The following is a 23,508-nucleotide window of genomic DNA, read 5'->3' as shown; positions in this document are numbered from 1 at the left end:
TCAATGTGTCGTCATTTTTAGTTACTGTAGATTTCAACTGCACACTTTGCATTTTAATAATCGAACCAGTCCTTTTCCCTAAAGTGATTCCTTGACAGAAAGAAATTTTTGCGTTTGGATTCATTTCAATATGTTTCAAATATCGGGGAGGATGGAAAACTCTTTTCAAAAGTTGCTAAACATATCCTTCCGATAAAAAAGGAACACTGTATAATACTTTTGTGGTTTTTACCAGCTGGTGCTCTCACTTTCATGTATAATACAAACAGTAGGACCACCATACACAGGATCAGAATCTACAGTTTGGACACAAGTATGATGTATTTTAACTGGAAAACATGTCACAATATTGAGAGATTATTAGATGAGGCAACCATATTTACAAGAAAGGAAGTGGACCTGGAATATTCTGAGTCTGATCAACACAAAAAAGTGAAGTTAACAGCGCCGATATAATAAGAACAAGAGCATCATAACATACCACAACACAGGGGGAACAAAGCGTTCTTTTGGTGTCGAAATAAGTAAATAAGGCCCAAGTCCTGATAGTTGGCATCACAATACACTATAGCGACAAAACAAATGGATTGGCCATGCATGTGTTTCGTTATAAGTCAACAGAGTGCAAGCAACAAGAGTAGGAGGGGAGTAAACACTGAAAGGGGTAAGTACACGCTCAAGGCAAAATAGGATTAGTATCTGTGTATAGGTGCATCTCATTACTAAATAACATTTAGTCCAAAAGTTCACTTATTATAGTAGTTCAAGTGAAATTCATTTTTGACCTGTGACTGACAAACAGTTTACACCAACTAACAAGTAAAAAAAATACAGGCTTTACTCTTAAAAAGTAAATGTAATATTTTCGGAAGCGACTGTAGCATTATGCCGTTTGAACGCTGCACTTAAATATTGGAGAACTGAAGGACTGTTCTCATTCAATTCAATTGTATTGCACATAAAAGATGAATATTTTTTTCTTATAAATCTTTAAATAAATGTTTAAAACATACAGTTCTTAAATATCAATTACAAATCTATTTAACTTGAAAATACAACTGAACTGTACTGACGATGTTTCTATTTTGTAATACACTTTGAGAATCACTGTGTTAAAATTACAAACACATGAAAAGAACTTGTGATTTTTAAGTGATCATTTTTTATGGGTTTATAAATAGTATACTTAGCATAATGCTTTCGCAAGTAGTGGAGAGCTAGTGATCAATGCACTTTTTAGCCGTTAATTGAACACAGAGAGAATTGTAAAACAGAACAGCTGCTGTCGAGCACAACTCACGCTCTGGCACTCATATGCAGACTCGCCGATGTAACACGCCACACAATATTTTTCTACGCGTTTCATTTCCTCAATTGAACCACTGAGATAAATGAAGTTTTCCACCATATTGTCACCGTAACAGTAACAATTGTCACCTGTCTTGTGTTACCCAGTTAATTTCTTGTCCCCTTGACACTTGACTATTACAGGCCTCGAATTTTTCAGGTGAGGTTTGTGCCGAAATTGTAAAGGTAAAGCGTCAGAGGAACAAAAGTAGTCTTTTCAAGGGTATCAGCCATATGACAAGAAACAACTATGCGCTTTTTTTCTGAGCGTGCACCCGATGTGAGGTACAAAAAATAAACACTGACCGTCTGTCCATGTGAAGTTGGAATTGATGAATTTTGTCCACATATTCTTTTTTCTTCTCCACAGTGTAATCACACAAGGGGGATCTGACTACATCCCAAAGCAGGTACAGTGTGTAAAGACATTTACAGGGCAACAGGTTTGGACCTCACGTGGCATCTTTCCCGTCCACAGGGGATCTTTTTTAATATATTTTTATAGCAAATGAGGAGTTCAGAAGGGGTGACCACCTTTAGGGGACGTCAGAGGGCCACGCCCTTGACCAGCGAAGTCTCCAGCGTGACGGTGAACTCGTTGAGCGTGTGCAGGATGCGAGAGAGAGAGTGCACAGCGGTGCGGTCGCGCATCAAGGCGCCATCCTCGTAGGTGCGCGACGTTAGGGGACACTCGGCCAACAGTGGAAGCCACTGCGAAAGGAGTCGGTCCCTAAGAAGAGAACAGGCCAGGTGGTTAAACATTCAATACCTAGATAGTTAGCTATGTTAATTTCTTTTGGCTCATCTATAGTGTTTTGATCATATATCAAGCTAGTTGCATGAGTCGATTAGTGATCAGGTAAATGTGCGTATTGTGGAGCCTCTCACCTGACTCCCAGGCAAACCAAAAGCTGGAATTTGCCCTCTTTGCCAATGTTTCGTGGCGAAGCGCTGATGGAGTTGACGTAGTGGCACAGTAAGTCGCAAGGCGGCTCCTTTATCAGCATTGAGCCCGGAGGGTGGCCCGGCTGGTCGGACGTCTCCATGGAAACCACAGCCTTTTCTATTACAAAGAGATACACACATTTACATAACTTTAAGGATGGATATACACTGCAGTTACAAGTGCAAAATTCACATTTTATGCCTATATCAATTTTTACAAACATTTCAACTGATAGATCTGATTTCTATGAGGTGCCAAAAAAGATTTAAAAAGACAAATCACACTTAAACCAGAAATTGCATACCTTCCCCCAAAACTCATATGCACCCAAGAAACTGTCATACCGACCAAAAAACAACTCACAAAAAAATTCGGTGTTACGAAAAAAACGTTCTCACCCAAAAACGTGTGACACACCCAAAAAAAAATCACACATCAAAACCCCTTTCAACTCATACAAAAAAAATCTCACACTATCCAAAAGTCCAAATATAGCCTTAGATTTAGCATCAAGTAAAAGTGGAATGGAGTTGAATTCAGTTAGGAAGCCTATAGAAGGAGACCAACACAAAGTTTACATGACATCGAATAACTCACCCACAAAGTCCCAAACAAACACATTTCTCTGGAAAAGACGACTGGACTTGAAGCCATGGAGGAGGAACTTCTCCAAAGAGGGAACCAGGCCTCCCTCGCCACATAGCAACATGGTCAGGTTGCCTCTCTGCCAGAATTGAAAGGGACAAAGAGAGACATTTTCACATTAGTAAATATATGGCCTGAAATTGATTATGTGTTACATTCCATACACACACCTCTTGTTCAGGTTTGTGAAAGTGCTTGACGAGATTATTAGCTGCCTCCCTCATGTCTTCATGGACTTCAACAGACAGCACTCCTGCCAAGAGACAAAAACAAGAGTACAGTCAGAGAGTGAGGGCAAGTACACGAACTGCCATTGCTCACAAACAATACTGTCTTCTATCAAGAAGAAGTTAACGTGTACTTTTCCGTACGTACTCGTCCTGTTTCCAAGGGATCCCAGCACAGCGCGTACGCTCTGGGAAGGCGAAGCTAACTCCGGCGGCGTCCCGGTCCATCTTCCAAAATCCTCCTCGCCACCAGGTGACACCAACTGCCCAATGAGGACTCGTTCCAAGCTGCCGTCGCCCACGCCTTTCCCCAACCATCGGCCACAAGGGAATCTGGCAGGGAGGACCATGCATATTTTAGAAGCAGAAGAAAAAATGATGCAGGGAAAAAAGATTGTCCTGAAGTGCACCTGTACAACTAAACATGTAACCAAACTAGAGACATTTTCAAAAAACAGCAGCTTGTGCTTGTATTTGATTTTATTAGAATGAGTAGGTGAACCTAATTTTGCGGCTGGTGAGTGTACCCAAAGAGGAAGTGTAAAAACCTGGCTGGCAGAGCACAAATGGCACACATTAAAAACTAGAGTGTCATCTATTTTGCATATTTGAAAAGCATGTAGCCTTCAAAGAGTGACTGCTATTCTTACTTGTATGTGTGTCCCGTGATCTCATTGTAGACCATCACACAGTCGATGAGACACTTGGCAAGCAGGCCCGAGTTCTCCTGTCCCAGCTGCAAAGTACTCAGTCGGCCCAGGTTCTTACACTGGAACAAAAACAACTGTTGTTCACGCAAACTCATAAGCTGCGATAAATTTGCCTTTGCCTCAAATTAGATCATTATGATGAAATGACTGCTATTGTTTTATCCTTTTTATTTGTAATTTTTTTATAATTTTTTGTAATTTATTATAAATACATATACATTTTATTATAATAATAATTATAATATATATTATAAATATTTTTATTTATGAGACAAACCTGGAAAAAAATCTCCTGGCTATTCTTGGGGATCTGTCTCACTCCAGAATCTCCCATTTCTCCAGATACACACACCCACGGGTTGACCGTCGCCATGGCGATGCTCAGCTTCTTCATGGGGATGATAGCGACTCGATAGGGAATGTCTGTAGAGAGGCGGGTTGTTTTTTAGCAATAATATCACTGCTTGTTTTTATCATCCATCTGTCAGTCTATTCATCCATCTATCTATCTATTCATCTATCTGTTGTCATTAAGAGTTTTTTTTTCTTCCGTGTAAAACACTCTGGATTTGCATTACGGATGAATGGTGCTGTTCAAATAACCTTGCCTTGCCTATGGCCGCTTTTGTCACAGTTTTATTTGTATTGACTCACTGATGGAGGCAAAGGCGCGCGTGAAGCAAAGGTAGTCCACCGTGTTGAGAGAAAGAAGGTGGAATAGAAACTGTTCTCTTTCTTCCTCGCAGAGAAGGAAGGCGTGAGGCTTGTATAGCTGTCTGCGTAGAAAAACAAAAGCAAAACAAGGTCGTAAAACGGCACCAGAAAAAGACAGGATGAAATTCATTGTTTACCTAAGCAACTCCTGGTTTGTAAGCATCTCTTTAAGGTGCTGTGAGAGCATCTTCTTCTCCAGGGTCAAGCTGATCCAGGCCCGGGCTTGTGCCACCTCAGACATTCCCTCACTCATCGTCTGGATAAACCTGAAAAAGAAAAAAAATATGCACATCAAGAATATGAAGTAGTCATTTGGACGAGAGAGGTTTGTCGGTCAAATGTTTGCCGCTGCTGTTTGCCGGCTTGGCGATGGACGCTGCCGGCCTGACGCTACTGCTGGTCAGCGTGTTCGTGAATATGCGCTCGGCCGACAGCCAGTTCTACGGCGTGTGTCAATAAAATGTGTCATTTTTACTACCACAAAAAATGGCATTTTTATTTCCGTTGTACATTTTCCATCTCTTTTCCAAGTGATTATACTATTCAAACATATTGTTACTAACCTCATATCTTGTACCAAGGATCCTTTTTGAAGGACAGCGCCATCGTCATGTGTTCTCTGCTCTGTGCCTGGATATATTTGACAGAATCAAAACTGACTGAATCTCACGCAGGGATAAAAGGAACCTTGGACTACACTAGATGATGTCTAATGCTTCATTCTAATCTCTCTTACCTGGAGATTCAGCAGGCACCTCTGTTTTCTCTAAAGCCGCTTGGTAATGAAGCAGATGCGACCACAGAGCTGACTTTCCCTGTTTAAACATCCCAACACACATCTGTTAGTGCCCTGAAAACATTTTCATTTGGTTGACGTGAGGATGCAGGATCTGACCTGTTTCATCTGCAGACCGTGGCCCCAGGTTCTCTCCAGTAGGTCGCACAGACCGTGAATCAGAGTGTTCTCCTGCAGGCCGGTGATATTGACCTCCCCCTGACCCACGTCCACATTCTCCTTCCCCATCCTCTCCATCAACATACGTTTGGTCTAGAAGAGTAGAGAGAATTGAAACGCAATAGACCAATTCAGAATCAATTGTCAAACGGACTGAATGCTGACCGTAATTAATTTTTTTAACAGTAAGTAAAGACATTGTAAAAATTCTCATTGAGGACTGGCTAATTGAATTCTTGGATTAGTGCACGAATTCTGCCGCTGAAATGGATGATGCAATGTCCTCTACTAGCATGCAAGCCATTGTTTTCCTGCATTACTCAAAGATTCCAAACACCACCTAGCAGAGATAATGACTTTTGTAGACTATCAAGAGAATCTCACCTTCAGTCGACACTCGTTCAGCAGCCCTTGAACAAACTCTCTGTGCGTCTGAGCGATGACTTGAGGCGAAAGGTCCAGAAATTTAAGATGGTTAAGGTGTTTTCTTACCAATGGGTGCTTCTGCAGAGGGAACCAAAATCAACCAAGACATAAGGGAAGCGTGTTTTTGTACGGACTTGTGTTTGAACGGCAGACAAAGCACCTGTCTTTGTTCAGCATCAGGCTCTGCTGATGTCCTCCAGGAATCGGATCTGCGTGATGCTGTGACACGACTGGACCGCCTGGACGTAAACACACATTTTGCACTGAAGAAATTGCAGGCACCAAATATTCCAAAAATACCATCCTTGTGTAAAGTGAGTTCTAACACTCCTCAATAGCAAATTTTAATCAGAGATAGCTTTATGAGTCTCCAAAGATATTTTTCATGCTGATTTAAAAACTCTTTGATTTTGTAAATCTGTATATTATTATTATTATTATTATTATTATTAGAGAGATTCAGAAAAAAATCCTAGAAAGATTTACTTTGATTAAACATTAGTTGACTAGAGAATTTTGGTATTGTTTTGTATGATGTAAATAGCACTTGCTGCAAGCAACTAGCACTCTTCTCTTGAAAGAGTGTAAGTGTGAGTGTCATCTACTGCAGTGTGCAAATGAGTTTACTTTATGCCATCAGCGTTAATCATGGCAGAAAGAGCTGTAGCAGAAAGAGCTGTGACTGACTCCATTGAAGCAAGCCAAGTGCAATATAAAAGCAGTCCATTTACAATCCACAAAAAGACAATCAAGCTGATTCGTAACCCCGATTTGGAAGTGTGCCTTGAATCCAAACTGTAATACAGTGAGCCCCGGCTATAAACTATACATTATTATGGTTCGGCGTTTGCGCCATTGATATACTGTCGATTTTCAAGCAATTTTTTTTTTAGTTTGTATGTGTTGATGTTCCATGTGTGTTAAAGTATAAGTTGCCTGAAAGTTTATTATTACTGTAACTATGCTATCCTGTAAAGTGACTTGTTCTTTAATACATAACACATAATAATAATAATTTATTATTAATAATAATTTATTATTATCATACAGTACATTTAATTCGTCCAGATTTTTTGCGCGTGGCTAGAATCAAGCCCAGTGATCCCCCGTGAGAATCTGTGGTTCACTATTCATTTTCTGACTGATAACGTCATCCTCCCCTTTGTATGACACCATCTGCTTTAGACATTGTTCGTCAACCCGGGATGAAAGACTCACTTGGTGCTTTGGGAGTGTATGAGGACATCTGCCTGCAGCTTGGGAAAGTAGCCCGGCTGGTGGCGACCCTGGCCGATCCTCATGTCCAGGAGGTGTGGGTGTATGGCGGTGTGGTCGGCCTTCAGCAGCCTGCGCTCGATGGCCTGAGCTGCATGCATGGACACAAAGTTTACATACAGTCATGGAAACACAACGGTGCTTGTTACTTAGAGGAGAAACAAAGGCCTGTTCATAAAAGATGCCATTCTAATACGAACTCAAGTTCAAATTAAATAAATAAAAAACACAACACAATGAGTGTATATATACCCAGGTTTTCTGACATATTATGTAAAGAAGGGCAAACACACAGCGATGGTGGCGCCGTCATATATTCGTCATACATTCAAAAGAGCTAAATGAGCAGACTGGAAGAAGGGACACAAAAGCAGCTCATCCCCCACCACATTCTTTGATGCACGCACCCCCATCTTTAATGCTCTTCCGTCCGCACCCCGCCCCCTCTAAGCAGCCTTATTCCTGCACTCGTTTTGCCTTTTATGGAAATTGACTTTGATATTCATACAAGAAATGTTTTATTCGGTTTGATGTTCTTGTGCGCAATAATGCTGCAGAGAATCATCAACTGAACACAAACCAGATGGGTAACTCTGATTAAACATGTTTTTTTTCTCCTTTCTTAAACATTTTTCTTGATTGATATTTAAATGAATAATGAGTGCATCTTGTTAGCAAATTTCATGTAAATGCAATGATTTATCTACGAATGTATTTAAAATTGCAATCGACTACATAACAAATACAAGCTACGTAAATCTTAAAACACGCCTTACAAACACATTGTAAATTCATGTGTAGAAAATATTGTACGTTTCGTCTGTGTACGTCCATGAAAGAGGCGGGACCAAGAAGTGTGACCTTTGCTGCATGACAACCCGTGGCAAAAACGACAAAATACGTTTTGATGTTGTCATTATGCATTTCCAGGGTACCTGATTCAAAGAGCGTGGAGCATTTCCTGTAGCGACTCCCGGGAGACTCGGCCTGGTCCGTGTCGTAGAGTCGCTCCCTTTCCAGGCGGCTGTCAAAGAGCTGTTGCAGTGGCTCGCGGTCAGCCCAGCGAGAGATCACCTTGCCGTCGGCAAAAGATGAAAACATAGACGTCTCCAGGAAGCGGGATAGGAAATGCAAGTGGGTCACAGGCTGAGCTGAGAGGAAGGCACCCTGGAATACGGAAGGTCCACAAGGAAATAATGTTGAATGAGATGCTACTTCTTAAATAAAATTAAAATTGACATATTGATGATCAATATTACATTAATATATATAACTATATTGAGCCAAGGCACACATCAAAACTCACACAGGAATATTTGGCATTTTCAAAATCACTTTTTCTCCATTACTTTGGACAACAAAACTGCCAATTCATGATTATGCAACGTGGCAAAAAACAATTTACATTTTTTTTTCAATTATTTTGTGGGAGAATCTCACATTTTTGTCTGTAGGCCCAAGTTTCACCTATATATACTATCAGCTCACTCCATGTTGGATAAAAAGAATCCAAAACAAACAGCACCAAAAAAAAAAATTTGAAAAGCATTCCATGCTAGTTAATGCAATTTTAGGCAATTTAACCGAGCTATTGTGAGGTGCTTCGATTTACTAGAGGCGCACACATTAAAAAATCGCATTATTATCTGCCAGGAAACATGACTGCTAAAATGCTGTAAATAGTACAAAACAATTTCACACGGTGAAGAACAAACAGTAAAAAAGCGTGGGTGGGAAAGTACAAAGATAAGTAAAGGTTTGCTCTGCTGGCTGGTGCACTTCATGACCTCCAGCTAATATGTCCAATTAGATGCACATAAGGGGAAGCCGCACCAGCCTCAACTAGACGACTGCCAAACCTTGGAGTCATTTGTGTCCTTAAGTTATTTTTGTCAGTAATCCAAAGCTCTCTGATAACCTGGCAAGTCCGCTTAGTTTCTGAACTTTAATGTGGACCTGGATACTCCATTCGTGCTTTATTCCAGAGAATAAACGAACACCTTTTGTTTCTCTCATTCCCTGTGGGGCGGGGGGGAATTAAGTCCAACGATAGAGGTTCCAAGTAAAGTGGTTCCATGCTATTCCACAGTTCATTCTGACATCTATTGAGAAAAGATGCAGCATAATAGAAGAAGGTCTCCATTTAAGATGCAGAGAAAATATATGTACAAATCACCTTCAAAATTTTAGTAGTACATAATTACATCAATGTCCATTTTCAGTTGTTTTTTTTTGTTGAAAAATATAAACAAATTTGACTTGACTTGAATCTCTTCTAGAATATTCCTGGGGGGAAAAAAATGCAAAATAAAAAACCCAACAAAGGTTCACTTTACCTTGTCGAAGTTGAACGTTCCCTCTCGATTACTCATCCAGGAATCTAAATCGTGTGCACTGTGGATGACGAACTCCTCATAGCGGCCAAACATTGTAGCGAATCGTCCGGCAAACACCTCCCTTAGTTGAATGTTCATCTTCGCATCACTCAAAGCCTTCTCTTCTTCCTCCAATACGCGCCCCAGCGTCTTCTCTTGGCCTGATAACTTGTCTCCTCCGCACCTCCAAGCCAGAGCCTGCAGCCTCTCTAACGCTTCCAGCTCTTCTCCCCTGAGGTTCCCGTTCCTTCTGTCCTCCATCAGATCCTCCAGGACTAGGCTGCTCAGTTGAGGGGAGGCCGGGGTGGGCTTTGTGAGGGCACTTCCCTGCAGGGGGACCCCAAAATGCTGCAGAATGTCGCTCAGTTCCCGCACTAGCTCAGCTTGGTCCGGAAAGGGAGGGAGACCCTCTGGAGGGTCCACGCAGTGGTTGTCAATGTCCACGAAGCAAAGGTTGGCCTATGCAGGGGGAAACAAAAATTCAATCACCTCTCCCATCAGATAATTAAAATTGCATGAAACTATGCAGTCCTTCATATCTTGGAGGCAAACTGGAAGAGCTGGAAACATTCAATTAAGATCCCAGATCAAGATTTCCATCCGCTCAATTGGTTCTTGTCACTTTGAAACCCGAAAGAGGATGAGCTGAGCTTTTGCAGCAAGAGAAAGAAGAGACCGCCAGCACTGCACAAAATTACATTCATTACCGCCAAGAAACAAGCATTTGCACCTTAAGATTCAAATGAAATAAAAAATGTTTTATGGAAATCCCAAGCAAGCAGAGAACATGCCAACACAGCAAAAGCCGAGATTCAAACCCAAGCCTGAATACTATTAAGACGAACATGCTAAGCGAGTTTTTTTTGTACTTTTGTGAATTGATTACATATCCGAAATCATGAGTTTTATATTGGAATAAAATTCTCTATTGCAGAGACAATGTTGTCCTTTTTTGTCTATTAGCTATTCATTCTGATATTGCTAAGCTTTTTCATCTACAAAGTTAAAGCTTTTTTTCATATCCAAACGTTATAGCTAGTAATTACTCTAATTTGTTCATTTTGACCCGTTCCTTGTATCTAAATGTTAGATCGACTTAGCAGCATTTTATTGTGATTCCAGAACCTCTTGAGAGAACCTCTGAGAGCTATTTGTAAAATGTTGACTATCTCAGATAGGCACTATTAATTATTATCTTTGCAAAACTGCATTTCTTGACCTGAAATCATTGTGCAGATATAGCCAGGGAAATATCACAGTCGAAGTAGCGCAGCTTAGTCAGTAGCCACACAACCTTGAGCAGCGACCTCTGACAGTCAGATTAATGCCTCAGGGGGGACGATTGGAAGGTACACGTTGATCCAGCCTGACTCAGCTTCATCCTCCTACTCTCTTCACTTCCTGGTTCGTTTTGAAGGTTGTTTCCCACCCCGTGTCATCAAATTGCATGGAAAAACAATGTGATGATTAAGTCACATGAATTATTCACTATCTCCCATGCTCATACACTGCAGCCTTTCATCCATGCCCCCAAGCGACTCGGTTGCCTTCTTTCTAGGGCAACTTTAAAAGAGGCTGGGTCGAGATCTTCACACAGCATGCAGTGATGTTGCACGATTGACTGGATTAGTGAGCGGGGTACAGCAGAAAATACACAAAGATCTGGTTCAAGAGGGAATATTGCGCAAGATCTCAAATGTTGCTTAAAGTGGAAATACAGTATCAAGTAAAAGAGACTTTTTAGTGGCTTGTAAACAAATCAAATGTCAACCCAAGTAAATTGTTAGCTGCTAATTTTTGAAGATGTTGTGTCTGCATCACAGTGGCGCTCATTGACCAAATGATTTCAAAATCCAGAATTTCACACCTCATGAGGCAGTTGGAGGGAGGCTCGCTGAGCGCCATCCCTGCGTTGGATGCCCATTAGGAAAGGTACAGGAGCGTCCAGGAGGTGGTGTAAAGGTGTAGAAATGATGGGAAGGTAGATGTGCTGCCACTGGAAGGGGAATAACAATGTCGTGATGCCCTCCGCCACTGTCATCAAGCGCTGGTAGTCTGAGGAGGAAGATCAGCAGTGAAGACACACTTATGGTTCGAAAGAAGATTTTCATACCTTGAGAGTAGAGCAGGATTTGCGTCTCCAGGAGGGAGCATGTAAGCAGCTGCACCATGTTGTCCACGCCAAGCAAGGAGAAGGCTTCCCTCAGAGGATACTCCCCGAGAGGAAGCTCACCGGGGCCGGGCCGTTGACACAAGATGGGGCCCTGCACGCCGTGAAACCTCAGCGAGCGGCCGGGCGGCGGTAGGGGCACCTCATAGAGGATGTTGTGAATGTAGCTTTCCAGCGGGAGAGGTGGCGCCGTTTGAGAGGCGACGGCCTGGTGAAGCTGAGACAGGAAGTGGCGAGACGCTCCGAGGAAGGGGAGCGGCGTGAGGAGGCAGAGGGCTTTGGACACGTACAGCGTGTCATGAGACGGGTCGAAGGAGCCGGCGCAACCCAGACAGGTGGCGGCGGCGTTGCCGGCCGCTAGAGACTCGCCGTCAGACTCATCCAGGCTGCTCCCCAGCGAGTCCATGCTCGAAGTGGAGGGAGAGGAAGCGGACGAGGGGGCGGAAGAAGAGGAAGCGGAGTGATGCTCCACGTGGTGCATCCTGTGAAGGGTCTGCATGGCTGTGATGATCTGCGCACCTGTCACCTCCTCGTAAAAGGTGTGGACAAAGCCGTAGGAGCGCGAGCCGTCCTCAAATCCGATGGTGAAGGAGTGGAAGTGAGACTCCAGGCGGTCGGCCTGAGTCCGGAAAGAAAGACCCCTCGGCATACAGAGCTGATGACGCAGAGGGAGAATGACAACAGTGACAAAAATGGAACAGTTTCGCAACAGTTGCATACAGTACAGTGAGTGGTGCCTTGCAAAAATGGAAACAAATTAGTTGCGCCTGATAAAAATCATTTGTAGTAAATTAATCATTTCTGGATTCATCAACTAAAATTCCAACTGTCACTACATGTCACCATTCAAAGTCAATTATTTGTAGTAAATAATTTTCTGACCATTTAACCTCAATTTAGCCTGTCAGGATATGTTGCTGTCATAGAAAGCTAAACAAAAGTACATTATCTTTCATTTTGAAAAAAATCTGACTAATTAACTGTAATTCTGCATTTCACTATACTATACGAAGCTGGCATACAAAATTGACTGAAGATACACTATTTGCAGTAAATGATAACATTTGGACCAATTAACTGAAATTCTACCTGTCACTGAAAGTTGAAGAAAGAAAAGACAGGAGATGACAATCTAAGCTTTTATCTGATCTGTTTTTTCTTCATTACAACAATAAACATATTCAAAAATAAAGTCAAACATTGTTTTGTTTACACAGTATTTCATCTGCAGCCAAACTATTTGTATTTTGTCATTTGCATAAACATCACACCGATTTAAACCACTGGTATTCATTTTTAACCAGAAAAGTCCTCCTTACTAGTTGAACTAATTCTACATTCTCACCGTGTTGACTGCATCCTTATTGAAGGGGTTCCTGTCTGTGCTCTCGGGGTAGTGGACCAGAACCCTAGATTTGAAGGAGCGGTGAATGGGGCTCTGCTCAAAGCTCTCTCCTGAAAATCAATTGAGAGAAAATTTGTTTCAACTGATGCACAATAGACGGAAAGTGAACATTGCAAGAACACGTGTCAAAATCATGCTTCTTTAGTGGTTGCACTCGAATCTCCATGTTACAAATGGTGACTGTCAGAAGCCCGGAAGAGAAAATCGCCCTGTCATGAAAGTGTGCAAAAAAAAGCAAGTAAGGAACTGAATTGAACCCAAATAACCTAAATGTGCCCTGCAACTGATTAGCAACTGGTTCAGGGTGTAGTTCACCGTTTGTAGGTCAGTCAGATGGAATAGACTCCAGCACCCCGTCACCCTGAACATGATAAGTGGCATTGAAAATGGATGGGCGGTGAGCAAAGAGCCAGATAAGTCTTCTGCAATTACTTGTGTTTAAAGCAGGGAAGTCAAACTCTGGCCCACGGGCCAAATTTGGCCCGCAGTGTAATTATATTTAGCCCATGCCGACAAATTGTACATCAACTTGAATACTAAAATTGGCAATACTAAAATTGCAAATTCCCTTCACTTTTACAAAATAGAGATGTTACTCGTAAATTTTATTACCATTAATCTTTTTTTTAAATTTGAACAGTTCTTACTAGTCTCCAATTTCAAAACGAGTTATTTATCAGTTTGTTATGTAGCCTTTAATGTACAGAATAATATGAGAAGTTCATACATTTATTTGGGTTGACAGTCATAATGGTCCTCCAAAGGAAACTTAAGGTTTGACTGAACGGCAGCTGCAAAAGAATGACTCGCCCGTGTATTAACACTTGAGCAGATGAGGACACACATATCAAGTGAAGGAGATTAAAATAGCAGCCGGCATCAGCTGCTTCGAACTTATAGCCAGACAGTAGTGGGAAGTACTCCATTCGATTTTTTGGCAGGAATCTGTATTTTACTAGGGCATTTATTTTTCTGACAATTTCTTATTTAAACTATTTTGTGGTTTTGTTTTGTGGGGTCAGGGAGTCCTCGTCATTCCCCTTCAAGCACCCCCCCCATGACCGTCATGACCGAGCGAACGGGTCGAAGCTGAAGCCTCAGCCAGGCGGCATTCCAACGGGCAGCGTCATGTGAAATTTGATTAGGCTGCACAACACACTGCACCGCATTGAGGAACCAACAACAGCAGATTGTTCCTGGGTGCTTGGCAATTCTCTATTGACTCACATTCGAGAGCTCAAACGTCTCAACATACATAAATCGTTGAGAAGTCTTGTTTATGTAGAATCATTTCAGTTTAGGAGTTCCAACAATCGATGGATTAAAATGTCAAACACTAAATAGTAGTCAGTTTTGTAGATTTATCATATAAAAAAGAATGTAAAATGGGTAATTACTACATAGTTTTGACTTATTCACAAATCACCATATAAATTTCAAGGTGTTTTTATTTAAATCTTTTTTTAATCTTTGAGGACAGTTTTAGTGTACTATACAGGAAATTGTTTATTTGGAGGTTACCTACCTGGAACAGATTACAATCTAAAAATCTTTTTTTATGTATAGTTTTGCCCCACCCACACACTAAACACACCTTTTAAAGGATACTTTGCCTCTCGAAAAACATGACTGGCAGAATGAAGAGACTCACTTGTACAGTTTCGAGGCAAGCTTGGGTCAAGCTGCTTTTTCACTTCCTGATGAAGTTAACCCTAAAACTGACACTAGATTTAAGTACAGTACCCTTGGACGCATTGATGCGTATTGCATCCAATTAGTTTACTGAGAAAATCCATGGACAATGTTGTCAAAACAAATCTTAATCCCAATCCTGCACATTCAGCAGCTGTCTAGTCTCATGGTGCGAAACAACAAATTTAACAAGCCATTGAACACACACACACACACACACACATGGATGTCCTCTGTTTTCACAGACATGGAAAATGACAATTTTACATTTTCAAACTCCAAATTAATGAATAGCCATAATATGTCAAATATGTATAATGTGTAAATCCTTTTCATGACATGAGATCAGTCCTCATACTCCCCAAAAGGAAACACAGATAATGTCATCATCAGAAAAAACTCCTGCTGTACAGTACAGCACAAGAGCGAAGAGTACAGATAATTAGATATGACATAAACTCGGTACATTAGAGATGCAAGGACCATTAAATGACATGAGTAATGCTGTATTTCAAACGAGGGAGAGTTAGTCCAGGCTGACTTAACGCTACCAGTACCAAAAAAAGGATTAAGGTACCTTGCCAGCGAAATTGATACTTTACTGGAATTATTTTGTCTACATGGCTGACAGACACGCACCAAACCTGTCTATGAGGTGTGTTACAAAGCCACTTGATAAAAACATATCCAAGATGGCACTGATGACTAATGTCTGGAATTATGTATATGAAGAATTCAAAGAGCAACAGGTTAGACTTCCCTTCAAGTGAATTATTTTGTGATAAACAATCTTGTTCCTGACTGGCTGCATTTGACAAGGCAAGGAAATAATATTGTGCTAGCTGAGTAAAATGTTCTACATTTGTTGTACTGTTGAATAAAAATGAATGAAAAAAAATTCACTTTTCACACAAACATTTTCACCTATAGGTATACTCACCTTTGTTGCCAGGTTTATACATTATGTTGACTGTTGATTTATTTTGATCAACTTATAATTTTCACAGTTAGGGGTGTGAGATAAGAATGTATGACTAACTCTCCTGCTCGGTTGCGGCTTAAGGCCCAACGTTCCCATGAAGGCAGGAAATCCCTTGAAGGAGCATATCCTGCTGCCGCTTCTGCTGCAGTGGCGAGGCGATGGCCTGTTGTTACATAAGCAGATTGACAGCGATCGCCGCAAGCACCCAAGCAGCGGAGCGGTCACCCTCTCAGTGGGAAGCCAGCGATTAAAGGCGATGCAGTTAGTTAGAAGACAAAAAATCATTGGCAGCTTTAACATCAGCAGGGTTATTCCTTCCATCCCTTGCCAGACTAGTGTCGCATTTAATATCATAGTGACGGAGGGCTATTGTTTTTTTCCACAATTCACACCAAGACATGACGTTTGATGTTCCAGACAGAATTTGTCTACGCCACGGTTCACTGTCAACATCGAGGACAAAAACAACTGAAATCTTCCCATTTCTCTTTGCTCCATCTGTAAATAAAAGCCTAATGGCCCCCTTCACAAGAGAAGAGCATCTCCCTGCGTCGATTGTTATTGCCATGACAACCCCTTGGACATCTTACACAATCAATCACAATAACACCTTCCCTTAAGTCTGGATAATGTCACCAAAATAGGATTTTTTTTTTTTTTTTGTATGATGGTCAAAAATTTAGGGAAATTAAGATTTTTTTTAGGATTGGAATATGACGAAGGTGGAAAAAATCAGGCTAATATTAAGAAAAACTATCTTGTGAATGATGCACCTAAATATTGTGCTGAATAATGATGATGGGCTAAACACAATAGGATGCTGGTCGAATGTCAGTTTATGTCTTTCTTTTGGCGAGTTATGCTGAAATATATTTAAAATGAAGGCCCCAGTATTTTATTAGATGTGCCTTCAGAGTAGTGGATGATATTTATTTAATAAAAAAAATAAAAAGTGGATATTAAAATTGAGCTGACAGGCTTCCGAGTGGATCTCATACTTGTAAACAACGACATTAAACACACCAAATTGACCATATTCTCCTCTAAAACACACATATATTGACATTTAGAGGCTTGTCGAGTATTTGTTTTGCTACCTGCTCCATCGTCCGGCTCCAGGCCCGTCTCCGGGTCCAGTCCACACACGACGAAGTAGTGGGCGAAGCGGCAAGAAGCCGATCCGGTAGCCGCCGCGATGGTGCTCATCCTCGGTCACACGGAGAAAGAAAGATACGTAGGAATCGGTCTAAGCGTCCCGCTGCTGGTTCCACATAGCCAGGTCGAGCCGATCGCTTCGGAGGAACGTCGCCTGCCCGGACTACTGGCAGGGCGTCGTTCGCGTTAGGATCCGACTGGTATAGTGGAGGAGAAGCACCGGATGGTACGACTGTCATCTAGTAAGGGTTGGCCGGGGGAGGAGGCAGCGTGTAGGGCCCGGGGAGGAGCGGGGGATGTGGGGTGGGGTGAGGTGGACGCTGGAGGAGGCGGAACAAAGACATTGAACGGATCATCATCATCATCACTGCTTATTGGAAACGGGTTCTTAACGTTACTATTCGGCTATTATGAATATTTTTAAAATGAGACTGAAACAAAGGTGGGCAAAAGCAACCCATTCAAGTGCAGTAATATAACATACATGAGGCTTTAGACCACAGGTGTCAAACTCAAGGCCCGGGGGCCAGATACGGCCCACCACATCATTTTATGTGGCCCGCGAAGACAAATTGCGCATCAAATTTACGTGTCAATACGAAAATTGCAAATAGTCTTCACTTTTAAAAAAACATTTTAATAATATTTTAACAGTTTTTGTTCATTTCTGATTTGAAAATTAGTTATTCATCAGTTTGTTTTGAAGCTTATATTGAATATGAGGCGTTACATACATTTATTTGGGTTGACAATCATAATGGCCCACCGACGGAAACTATGACTATGATGCGGCCCTCAACAAAAATGAGTTTGACACCCCTAATTTAGACAATAAAAAAGACATTAAAAGATGACACTTGCCCATGTTTCATTTATTGAAATATTTAAGCAGAAAAATACATCATTTAACACAAAACTGCTCCCTTCTTAAATAAATAGGATTAAATTAAGGGGGTCTCTAGGCAAATGCGTTCCTGAGAGATAAAAGTCAACAAAATAAGCATATACATTGAAACTGTGCAGCATTTCATCACGCCTGGACTGACACAGTGAGCCAATCATCATGCTAGCAGATGGATGCACAGAGCCTGCAGTCCTCCGGCTAAACCATGTGGACCTGTCACGTTACATCCTGGCGCATTACACTAAGTACATAATGAGACTTGTACTTAACATTCACTATTGGCTGTAATCTGCCAAATGTTACTGGAATCCTGTCAAAATCAGTCATCTATGTCCAAATTGCTACTCTTGTTTCATGCCTACAAACATGATGTTTTTGCAAGGTGGCGCTGGTGGGATTAACTATAATATCCTCGGATGGCAGGAAGCCGAGTTTGTGTGGGAAAAAAAAAATCGAACGATTTGGAAACGCACTATCAATAGGTGGGTAAAGATTGGGACCACTGTGCAACCCTTTGTTGGGGTCCTGAAAAAAAAGGTCTGGCTTTAGTACTTTTTTATTTGAATGAAAGTCAGAATGAGAAAAAAGAAATTGTACGAGAATGTCAAACTTTTACGAGTATAAATAAGAAACTACATCTACAGGCAAAAAAACCTTGCAATTCTACAAGAATAAAATACGAATATTGGGGGGGAATTAATTCTACAAGAATAAAGATGTAATTTACCAGATTAAAAAAATAATATTAAAAAACTGGTCATTTGCATGATCTTTTTCATCAAAATATCACTGTATGTAATAATTTGAGAAAAAAATAATGTTATTAAAACATGTTCCACTGACTTGTGCGGGGAAAAAAATTATTTAAGGATAAAGCTGTAATATTACAAAAATATGTAATCGTAGTGGAGAAAAAAATGCTACATTTAAAGACATTGGATGGGAAAGGAGATCATAATTTTCCAAGAATGAAGTTGTAACAAAAAAATAGACAAGAATACATTTGTAATATTACCAGAATAAAACTCTCAATCTAATGGAGCATTTTCTTACAAGAATAAACTTGCAATAGAAGAATAAAAGGCTCACGTATAAAAAAATAAAGCTTTACTCTTATGAACAAAACAAATGTAATTTAACAAGAGTAAAGTTATGAGAAAAACACAATTTTACAACAATAATGTTATATTAAATAAAAATAATTTTACAAGAATAAATTTGGAATATTACATGGGAGAAAACCTCAATTCCACACGAGAAGCATAAATTTGTAATACTAGAGAAAAAAGTGGCAATTTTACAAGAACAAATCTGTACTCTTGCGATTTAAAAGGTCTTAGTTTTATGAGAATCTAAAAAATAAAGTTATGAATGAATACTTGCAGTTTTAGTTTAGAATTATAATGTTCTAAAAACAATGGAATTTTTAACGGAAAGTCACTTGTTAAATTTTCTGACTTTATTCTCGTAACTTTCTGACATTCACCTATAGTCTGTTTTTTTCCAACCTGCCATTCTTTAGAAAATGATTCAAGTTCTTCCAAGATCACTGTTATGATACAAAGAAAATAGCTTTCTTGCAATGTCACAAATATCATGGCTGTCTAACGGATGTCCTCCATTATTAAGCGTAGAAATTGAAAAATTAAGGGAAACGAGTTGATTTGGAGCTGCTGGTGGGCCTGACCGATTAATCGGCTAATATTATCTTAAAATCTGCAGAAATCGGCGCATTAACACATCACAAGATAAGATGATATAGTAACCAAACACCAATGACAAAAAATTTTTTCTTTTCAATTTTTCTCTCTATTGTTAAGTTAAATACTAAAAGACAAATTATGTTCCGCCAAATATCAGAATTGGCACCAGCCCAAAAAAAGTTTCAGTCAGCCATAGTAGAAACTATGTGGAAGTATGATCTAATTTCATTGGTGCTAGCGTGATGACTTTGGCAACGTGTAGGAGTATAAAACAGTGTACAAATACACGATTTCATGTTTGTAAACAACAGACGCCAGGCTACTTACGGATGGCAAAATGTCATTTGAAGCCATGACAATAATTGTGTTTGAAGTTGAATACATTCAAATAATTGCAGAAGAGAGGAAGGCAAAACAAAATAAAAAATAAATTTAAAAAAAACAACATTTTCCCAATCGCTCTGCCTGGGTTAGAATGACATGGCAGAGTTTCTTTACTATAAGAATGCTTGCGCTTTTGCCACCCGAAAGTACGTGTGACGTCATAATGAAAAGGTTTATAGTGCAGATAGTGACGCAGGGTAGGGAGAACAGAAGTGCTCTATGTCAATATACGGGCCACCTGCGCTTGAATCTCCCTGTCGGGATGTGACAGCAACTGGACCAATCGGCCGTGGAGCCCAGACAACTCGTCCAGCATGACGCGGAAGAGGCAGTCGCGTTTGCACCTCAGCTCCTCGGCCACCTGCACCGAAGGCCTCCAGGACTTCAAGTTGCCCACGAAAGTCACCAGCCGCAGAAGCACCTCGGTTGACGTTTGCACGTCAAATAGCAGTATGACAGAAGCCGGAGCCTGGGGGCAAAGTGCACATAAAGAATGCTTAAAAACATGTCACAATGGTAAATTGAACACTGCAAAGTCGCCATTAATTGAAGAGGATTTATTCGGCTGTATGTTCCCAAATTTTATGTTGTTCCATTTCATGAATGAAACGGAAGACAGACGTTGTTACTCAGTTAAGCGATGAGACGCCGCTGTTGCTTGTCCATTTTATATTTTGTAACCAGCAAAGCAGGTACAGTCTTAAAATTCCTAAATGTTAGCATGTGTTGCTACTAGCCAGAGATTGATAAGATTTAATTTTTAATGTTTTCTTCATTTAGTCATCCATCTGATACGTTCAATGATAAAGAAGTGGAGTCTACGCTTACATATCATGTTTCATGATGTTGGATATGTAGAAGCGGTAAGGCCACTGATTTTTTTTGCATTATTGTTACAATCGGCACTTTAGTTTGTTTATGTGTTTTTGTGTTTGTGCACGTGCGTGTGCGTGCATGTGTGCGTGTGTTAGTGGACAACAAAAAATAAAAAAAAATTAAAAAGTAAAAAAATGAACACAAAACGAAGATGAAATGAAACAAAACAAAATAGCATTTTATGTACTTTTCGGAAAAAAAAAACTTTTGTTCCTTTAATTTATTTGCATTTCATTAAACCTACAAATGTGTCAGATCATTTTGCTGGACCCTGTATACACGGTTAATAGGACGATGGTTCCACCCATCACTTGCTGTGATTTGGAACACAAGAAATGTGCAACTTCCAACTGTACCTATAGAGGTCACCCTTTTGCTTTAAAATCTGACTTCTTACCTGAGCCTGAACAATATCATCCATCATGTCTGGATTAGATGACAAGTTCACAAGAACCTTCAAGGTCTGAACCTGGAACAAATACCCGTGTTAACCTACAATATAGTCAAACAACTGGCAAAAGTGTATTTGATCTTAACAAAGGGATGATATGAGCAGATGCTAACCTGTAACGTCACGTCGCCCACCACCAGCAGAGAGAGTAGAAGTGTCACAGAATCCTTGAGAAGATGTTGATGTTTTTCCGTGACTGAAAGGTTGGTCAGCAGCCTGAGAGCAGCTAGCTGGACATCAGAGTTCACTGCAGCCATCTCGATCAACTCCAGAACTTGTGGCACGTAGACCTAAAATAATTTTAGATACAAACAACATACAAACATACATTCAAACAACAAACTGCATGGATGTCAAACTCAACATCACAGAGTAACTTTGACACATGTTGTGCATAAAACAGCACCAAAAAAATAAATAAAGAAATTAAGGTATGGACCTTGATGCAAAAGAGGCAATGAGGGTCCGGATCAGCAGAGACACTATATGCCAATGAGTATTGTTGTATGCTGTATGTATGTGTTGCTTCTCTGGGTACTCACAGTTGGTTCCGAATTGATCATTACAAAACATCCATGCAAATTTTCCTTATGCTGTCTATTACTTTTTGCATTATACAGTATTAGCATTAAGATAGCAGATTTTCATCAGACAAAATAAAATAGACAAAATAGCTTATGGTCTTGCTATACCGCAGATTTTCACATATCACAGGTGGGCATGTAATGGATCCTCTGCTACAAATGGGGCTTCACTGTATACGGTGTTTTACCTTCACCTGTTCCTGGTTTGGGATGTTCATGCAGAGATTATTTAAAGCATTCAGAGTCTGCACTTTAACCTCTGGTGCAGGGTCAGACAGGAAGCCACATATGATAGGAATCCCTTCACATTCACGTATAACATTCTGCAGGATAGAGGATACATAATGTTAGAAGATGTTGATAAAACTTCATAAAAATGTGATCGATATATTTTTGGAAGGCCAGTACCTGATTGACAGTAAAAGCAGCAGCATTTCCTAAAGTGAGCAAGAGACGACACCTGTCTGATACACTATTGCTCGTCTGGAGACATGTCAGCAGCATTTTCAGGTGCTGTGGCTCAAGGTTGCCAGCTGACTGATGGATGATGTCACCTGTGAAGCCAATAGCAAATCTTTGAGCAGAGTTCAGGTATGATCAGTTAATTAATAAGTTCTGGCCAACCACAGAACCAGTACAGCTGTACTGAAACGTTACAATGATTAAAAACAAATATGACTTTTATAAATGTTTATATTGTGCGTGGTTCTAATTGAGCTACTCCAATTTCAGCCGCTCTTTGTGTTTCTATGACAACAATTACAAAGACTGGGATCCTGCAACGACATGTATAATTTTGGTATTTCTATAAGAATGCACATCGCCATTCAAATGCTTACCCGTCGCATCATCCGTTCTCTCACTTTGGGGGGACACAAGGTCCAGTCCAGACACTTTGGCCAACAGGCTGTCCGGCCGAGAGCTACCTTGACTGCTCCTTGAAGCGGGACCTTCATTGCCCACGCTTTTCTTAGATCTCCTAAAGCTTCCCTCGGTTAAGAGTTTGTAAATTCCGTAAGAGGCCCCCGCACCGGCGACTATTCCAAGCAAAGTCTTCATGCTGCCAATTCTTGACGTAATACTGCTGCCACCGTCGCCCATTCTGATGCTGTCTCTTGAGCTAATCTCAGCAATGAAGCTTCCACCGGGTGCTATAAACCTGTACGTAGCGCGCGTTTTGAAATAGCATACAACTAAAACCCAAAACAAAGTACACTACACGTAAGTAACTTGAAAGGACTCATCGTACTGGTTTGTTTTCATGCGTGTTGCACTGATTGCCCACCGGGCAGAAAATAGTTGCGCGATAGAATCTAACCCCGAGTGAGCATAATATCGCAACTAAAACGTTCGAGTACTTTACTTCTGTTCGTACTTTAGTTAGTAAAAAAACGGTCCAACAATGCCACGTAACGTTTATTAGTAGTCCATTTAAAAATCAAAACACTGGTTTGATGTTTTGGGGGAAATACGGGAGAAAGTGATGTCATCGGAAGGTATTTAGACGCACACAGTTTTTTTTCCCATCTGGTCGCAAAAATGGTCATGTTATTGTGCTTAAGTGCCTTAATGGAGAAGTACG

At 40.6% G+C, this 23,508-nt stretch overlaps 2 protein-coding genes and 1 long non-coding RNA gene across 4 annotated transcripts; 1 reads left to right on the top strand and 2 right to left on the bottom strand.

Annotated features, from left to right (window-relative positions):
• Positions 1–1,250: 1,250 nt before the first annotated feature.
• LOC119124419 (DENN domain-containing protein 5B-like) lies at positions 1,251–17,292 on the bottom strand. 2 transcript variants are annotated; one of them, XM_037254375.1, is made up of 21 exons: positions 16,967–17,292; positions 13,136–13,245; positions 11,734–12,445; positions 11,488–11,675; positions 9,582–10,079; positions 8,181–8,412; positions 7,189–7,336; positions 6,131–6,209; positions 5,929–6,051; positions 5,485–5,637; positions 5,326–5,404; positions 5,153–5,219; positions 4,727–4,855; positions 4,530–4,651; positions 4,153–4,298; positions 3,816–3,934; positions 3,314–3,498; positions 3,109–3,191; positions 2,891–3,017; positions 2,236–2,410; positions 1,251–2,077 (listed from the first exon to the last, which is right to left on the bottom strand). In XM_037254375.1, the coding sequence occupies exons 1-21, from the start codon at positions 17,073–17,075 to the stop codon at positions 1,894–1,896; spliced, it is 3,768 nt and encodes a 1,255-aa protein (XP_037110270.1). In that variant the 5' UTR covers positions 17,076–17,292; the 3' UTR covers positions 1,251–1,893. The 2 variants fall into 2 exon arrangements, with proteins under 2 accessions (XP_037110270.1, XP_037110271.1); XM_037254376.1 differs by having other exon boundaries at positions 5,929–6,048; positions 16,967–17,291.
• Positions 2,020–4,494, top strand: LOC119124421. The gene is made up of 3 exons (XR_005098271.1): positions 2,020–2,097; positions 3,120–3,226; positions 3,330–4,494. It is a non-coding gene; the product is annotated as an uncharacterized LOC119124421 (long non-coding RNA).
• A 583-nt stretch (positions 17,293–17,875) lies between the features above and the next one.
• armc10 (armadillo repeat containing 10) lies at positions 17,876–23,225 on the bottom strand. The gene is made up of 6 exons (XM_037254378.1): positions 22,766–23,225; positions 22,335–22,480; positions 22,115–22,249; positions 21,456–21,632; positions 21,289–21,360; positions 17,876–20,484 (listed from the first exon to the last, which is right to left on the bottom strand). The coding sequence occupies exons 1-6, from the start codon at positions 23,025–23,027 to the stop codon at positions 20,233–20,235; spliced, it is 1,044 nt and encodes a 347-aa protein (XP_037110273.1). The 5' UTR covers positions 23,028–23,225; the 3' UTR covers positions 17,876–20,232.
• Positions 23,226–23,508: the final 283 nt, after the last annotated feature.

This window comes from Syngnathus acus, chromosome 6 (assembly GCF_901709675.1).
Source record: "Syngnathus acus chromosome 6, fSynAcu1.2, whole genome shotgun sequence".
Lineage (NCBI taxonomy): Eukaryota > Metazoa > Chordata > Actinopteri > Syngnathiformes > Syngnathidae > Syngnathus > Syngnathus acus.
Note: the sequence above shows the minus strand (reverse complement) of the source record. Positions and strands in the feature narration are given on the sequence as shown.

Bases quoted from the DNA above. Each gene is read 5' to 3' on its own strand.
- armc10 (XM_037254378.1), bottom strand. From the start codon at position 23,027: ATGGGCGACGGTGGCAGCAGTATTACGTCAAGAATTGGCAGCATGAAG. The intron at 22,481-22,765 runs GTAAGCATTTGA...TTGGCTTCACAG, and splicing joins GAGAACGGATGATGCGACGG to GTGACATCATCCATCAGTCA. The intron at 22,250-22,334 runs GTACTGGCCTTC...TCTATCCTGCAG, and splicing joins CTGCTTTTACTGTCAATCAG to AATGTTATACGTGAATGTGA.
- LOC119124419 (XM_037254375.1), bottom strand. From the start codon at position 17,075: ATGAGCACCATCGCGGCGGCTACCGGATCGGCTTCTTGCCGCTTCGCC. The intron at 5,405-5,484 runs GTCAGATCCTGC...ATGTTTAAACAG, and splicing joins ACGGTCTGCAGATGAAACAG to GGAAAGTCAGCTCTGTGGTC. The intron at 2,078-2,235 runs GTGAGAGGCTCC...TTCTCTTCTTAG, and splicing joins TTGGTTTGCCTGGGAGTCAG to GGACCGACTCCTTTCGCAGT.